Source organism: Diabrotica virgifera, chromosome 1 (assembly GCF_917563875.1).
Source record: "Diabrotica virgifera virgifera chromosome 1, PGI_DIABVI_V3a".
In the NCBI taxonomy this organism is placed as follows: domain Eukaryota; kingdom Metazoa; phylum Arthropoda; class Insecta; order Coleoptera; family Chrysomelidae; genus Diabrotica; species Diabrotica virgifera.
The window spans coordinates 134,154,918-134,160,917 of NC_065443.1; the positions used below are offsets into that span (position 1 = coordinate 134,154,918).

General features: G+C 34.0%; 1 protein-coding gene across 1 annotated transcript in view; it reads right to left on the reverse strand.

The window, feature by feature from the left end:
- LOC126880633 (spermine oxidase-like) overlaps positions 1 to 4,656 on the reverse strand; it is a 50,270-nt gene extending 45,614 nt beyond the window's left edge. The window contains exon 1 of the mRNA XM_050644657.1: positions 4,166 to 4,656. Within this exon, the coding sequence (XP_050500614.1) occupies positions 4,166 to 4,626 (461 nt within the window). The 5' untranslated portion in view covers positions 4,627 to 4,656. The remainder of the gene's footprint in view (positions 1 to 4,165) is intronic.
- Positions 4,657 to 6,000: the final 1,344 nt, after the last annotated feature.

Sequence of the window (6,000 nt, forward strand, 5' to 3'; positions counted from 1 at the left end):
TCACCAGAGCAAAGACAGGTGAAACCGTTTTTTACAGAACATTCTAAAAAATTTATAGCAGACCTAATAAACAAAGCCAGGATGGAACTTAAAGCCTTTAAGATGTGGCTCCATAGGCGAATCATAGGGATATGATAGATAATTAAGATATCCAACGAGACCATATTACGAAGAATGTGTGTACAAATATTACAAGATTGAAAGGATAAAGTTTAGATTGCTAAATTTCAAGGCAAACAATTAGGAGAAGAAGACTATCATGGAAGAAACCTAAAAAAATGGTTTCACCAACACTCACCCTAATCACTACTATATTGAAAGAATAAGTAAACAAAACATTATAGCCAGAATGACCACTAATTCGATATTACATAGTAATGAAAAAATATATGGAGATAAATCCAGTAGAGTTAAATCTAGATTAACTCTGAATTTTTTTCAAAGATTATTTTGCTTGAATGATCTGTTTGCGATGCAAAAAATAGGTTGATATGATGTCGCGCTATATTTCATTTGGAATATTTATATTATTTAATTATATTGATGGTGTGGTATGGTACATCTGGGCAGAATCCATTTGTGAGCCCTTCAAACGCTTAGACCTCCTACGGCGTGTCCATTGTATCACCCCTATCTTACGAACCAGGTTCATAAGAACCTGGTCTTCGGAGTTTCTGGGGACCAGGCTGCACCGGGCTTCCATGTCTATCAAAATCAGCAGGGTCTACAAATCTGAGCTCCTCCTGCCAATGTCACCCCGAACGTCTAATCCAGGGGTTACCAACCTTGCAGCAACTGCGTACCACCTGAAATATTGTAATATTTTTATGTACCACCAAACATTGGGTGGGGGGATCATGAAATGGAGAGAACCAGTCTCACAGAAGTAACTAGTAACAAATGGCATCAAAAATATCATAGCTTGCCGAAAGAGCATTGGATACTCCCGATTTATACCGGATCTAGGAGTCAATTAATGATCTCTCCTTAAAAATGTTTTTCATAGAACTGTTTTCTGTTAGATAGATTAATGATCTCTGTAATTCCAACACATTTGGTGAGATTCTTGGAAAAGAATTTCTTATCCAGTCAAGTGTGGAATAATCTTCAGATACGTATTTATTAAAACTTTCTTGAAGAGATTCCCTGTGAAGAATTATTATATCAGCAAGCACATCTGGTATTGGAGATATTTCGTTTTCTTTAAAAAATCTCATTGACTGTGAAGGTGTTTACTCCCTGAAAACCCATGTTTAGCATGTTGTGTCTGTCATTCAAACATTCTTTATAAGATGACAATTTGTTCACGTCATTATTTTTTTCAGTTAAAAGCATTAACTTCTGACCTCAGTTCAAAGAGACATCATCATCATCATAATTTGGCTCTACAACTCTATGTGAGTCTTGGCCGCGTTTACTATTTCCCTCCATTGTTCTCGGTCCTGAGCAGCTATTTCCCATTGCTGTACTCCCATTTTGCGTAGATCGCTGGCTACTGCGTCCTTCCATCTCTTTCTTGGGCGACCAACTGACCTTTTTCCATCGGGCCTTTCCCAGAATGTGGCGTTTAGAAGTCTTTCGTCACTTGATCTTAGTACGTGACCCGCCCATCGTATTCTGTTTGATTTAATGTAGCGTACTATGTTTCATCTCCGTATATTGTCTGGAGTTCATCATTGTGTCTTCTTCTCCATTCTCCTGTTGTCTCTTCTCTGCAAGGCTCATAGATAGTCCGCAGTATCTTTCTTTCAAGTACCAGTAATTTTGTTGTTTCCCGCTGATTCAGAGTCCAGGTTTCGCTTCCATACGTTATTGTGTCCAAGTTCAAAGAGACGGGTGAAAATTTTTTCTCGAGATAACCACTTATATTTGCAACAGAAGAGTTTTGAACTTGCCACCCATATCGTCACACATCAAGGAGAATAATCTTGAATTAAGAGCTTGAATTTACGAGTATAAAGTATGTGATAAAACGGGTATCATATTTTCTGGCACACTGTTAGCAGCTTATTCTTCTCGATGTAGACCCAATGTGTACTTCTTTATTTTTGCTGCTAGCCCTCTCAATTTTCCTGACATAATTTTTGCTCCATCTGTACGTAAACCAATACACTTTGACGAAGAAACGCCTAATTTGAGCACATACTCATTTCTTGTATTAAAAATTGTAGTGTTTGATTCCTATGTGTGCAGTGATAACTGGTTTGCAGAACAAAAACTCTTCTATAACTTCTTCATGAAAATCAAATCGTACAAATACGAGTAGCGCTCTGGCACTTCCGCAGATAGTGGCCAAGCGTAATCGCTTATTTCGCTCACGCGACGCGTACCACCTGAAATCTTCCCGCGCACCACCAGTTGGGAACCCCTGGGCTAACCTATTAACAATATTATGGCCTCACAGAAAGCGAAAAGTCTTTTCAAAGACAACTCCCTCACCTGGGTCGGGCGCATAGAGGAAGATTCCAGGATCTGCCACCTCTGATAAGTCAATGCTGGACACCTTCAGAGGATTTGTGAATTATTGATAGTCTTTGATTATTATTGTTTAAAATTCTTGTAGTCAAACATTAAAAAGACATTTTCAAATATTAACATAAAACTAGTAGTCCAGAGAAATGAGATTTTCTCGTGACATATCCCCCTCCAGGCCGAAACCAAATTTTTTGAATAGTATGGACATCTATATTTGCAGCCAATTTGGATGATATACATAGTTATAAACAAATAACGATCAAAAAACGGTAAATTTTCGTTTTTTCGTCTATTACCAAAAAGTGAAGCATTCTAAACAAATTTGAGAATAAGTAACTCATAAATCATTATAAAAAACTTCAATATGGCATTCGCTGATTATGTCTATCCTTATTTGTTGCTTAGAAAATTGCAAAATAAGTAATAAATTTTTATATTTTATAAATGTTCATAACTTGTGTAAAAATTAGGTTAGAACCTTCTTATTCCACGGACTGCTAAGACTTCTTGTGCTTAAATTATATTTTAAATTTCAAAGCAGTGGGTTAAATAGTTTAAAAGTTATTTAATTTGTTTATCCCAAATTAATTTTTTTTGCTACACTATAAGTCAGAAAAATATGACGTGACAGTAATACTTCGGACAGTTTATGAAAGAGAACATATTTATATTATTAACTTAATTTAAAAAAAAATGACAAATAGTAATTATTAAAAACAGTGTAAAATTATTTTGGTAAAACATGTCGATTTTTTGCTTACTTATAAACAATTCGAATAACTTTTGAACCGTTACTCGTAGAAAAATTATTTTTTCATATTTAGAAAGACTGAGTTTTTATACACATTTAGAAAGAAAAACAATTGGCCTAGGACAATTAGGGGCGAAGTTAGCCCCCCTCCCACTTTTTTCATTTACATGTTCTTAAAAAATAATTTTGCAATATTTAGAATTATTTTTTGGCATTTTTTTAATTACATTAATAGTGCAAATCTACCTACTTTTCTCATAAACTATCCAAAGTATTACTGTAACTTCATCATTTTCTGACTTAAAGTGTTGCAAAAAAAATTAATTTGGGATAAACAAATTAAATAACTTTTGAACTATTAGACCTACTGCTTTGAAATTTAGGGTATGATTTAAGCACCAAGAAGTCTCCGCATTGCGTGAAACAAGAAGGTTCTAAGTTAATTTCTACATAAGTTATGAATATTTATAAAAACTCAAAATTTATTATTTATTTTGCAATTTTATAAGCAACCAATAAGGACAGACATATTCAGCAAAAGCCTTATTGAAGTTTTTATACGATTTATGAGTTTCTTACTCTCAAATTTGTTTAGAATGCTTAACTTTTTTGGTAATATACGAAAAAAGCGAAAATTTACCGTTTTTTGATATTTATTTGTTTATAACTATGTATATCATCAAAATCGGCTGCAGGAAACATATAGGTTATTATTATAGATGTTCATACTACTAAAAAAATTTGTTTTCGGCCTGGAGGGGGTTGTGTCACCAACAGGATATTTTTTTTCCTTATTTCTCTGAGCTATAGAGTTTTCATCCATCTTAAAATAATTATAATATATTTAATATAAAGGGTCAAAATATTTATTCATCGATATTAAGAAGTTCTACAGAAGTAAGAGCTAACTAATGTTAAATAATGCAAAAAAGATCTTACCTTGGAACCATGATCTCTCCCAAACTAACATTTGTCTGAGTAACGTTTTCATTAATTTGATAGTAAAGTAACACAAGATCCGACAGTTCATTTGAAAATTCCTTGCTTATATTTTTCCGAGAAGACAAAAACATGTCACCAGACAGATCTTCGCGTTCTAATAGATTCAGCAGCCCTTTCTGTTCCAATATTTCCCAGACACTATTATTTTTTTCGCCATGGCACCATTCGGCACCCAAGTCAATATTTCTACCATTCCATTTCTCTGTGTCGATCCTTCCACCCACCCGATTTTCGGCTTCTAATATTAAAATATCTTCGATTCCATTTTCCAACAATTTGCTAGCAGCGGCAATACCAGCTGGTCCTGATCCAACAATAATCACTTTTGTTTGTTCTGCGCAGGTCACTATATTTATCAAGGTGCATACCACAATAATAATTGGTAAAAACAAGTGCATCTTGAAACTCACGTATATAATAGTATAAATTTTGATATAAGTAATAAATAAGTTGCTTCTTTAACACTAATTTGATAAATACTCTTTTGTAAATTACACCAGCGATTCCCAATATGTGGGGTGGATAATCATGGGAACAAGATAGAGCAAGAACGAATAATTCACGTAAAAAATTATGTAGCATTCATGCTAAACTAAAAAAAAATAATGGTAGGGGAGCCCAAGCCGATATTTGCAGTTACTCGAGCGCGTCAGGTTATCATATGGGGAGAAACCTGGTACCCTGCAGATGTACCAATGTCATATATTGGCTCTTACCACAGGGACGTTAATTAAGGGGGACCCGAAGAAAAGAATCTATCCCTAAAAATACTTGAAATTGTCAGGTTAAGATAAGGTAAATTAAGTATATGCAAAAGAGTGATTATTTTAAAAATCTGACGATTTGAGCGGGACGTAAGGAAATGGGCGAGTCAAAAATTTTTACAAAAAAATGCGAATATTTCGCGAAATAAACGTCAGATCGAAAAACTAAAAAATACGTTTTCAATATATTTCAAAAATCTATCGAGTGGTACTAAACATGACCCCCCACGGAGAGGAATGGGGGTAAATTTAAAATTTCAAATATAGGGGAGAATGGGGGAATGGGAACCACTTAACTATATTTTTTAATAAAAAACAAATTTTAGGTTATATGAAAAATCGGTCCAGGTTAAGAGCTAGTTTAAGATATTACTTATCCTTCGCTATTATTATTGCGTCAAGTTATTTAGTTATGTTAAAGTTTTTTTAAAATTACTAAAAATAGTGAATGGCTCCAATTGCCCCAATAGGTCGGGTAATAGGAACAGCAATTTATTTTAAGTTTTATCTGCATTAAATTTTTAATTTTCATAACAAAAATAGTATTAAATTGTTTTCAACTCATTTTGTTTAAACAAAAGTCACAGAGATAACCTTCAGCTTTCAGCTGTGTCAACCCCCGAGCAATCTGCATGTACCCGTCGACCACAATCTGTACAGCGATACCACAGTTCGTCACTTTTCCCAGAATCATAGCAGATAAAACATACATCTGTTTCATCTTCATTATCCGAGTTATCATCACAAAGGTCTTTATCACTGACATTTTCTTCACCCGATGAGTCTTCAAAAACTTGATGTTTTACCCTTGATCGATTATCGGTTTTATTTGTGGGTTTTTTGGCTTTCTTATTTGTGTTTTTACTTTTTTTTCAGTATTTTATTGTTTTTCCTTTTTATCCTGCTTATTTTATTATTTTTCTTCCAATACTGTTTTCATTGGTGTTACTGTAAGAATTTCAGAATGTTGTTTCGCTCTTGCCCTTTTCTTTGCAGGCACTCGTGTTT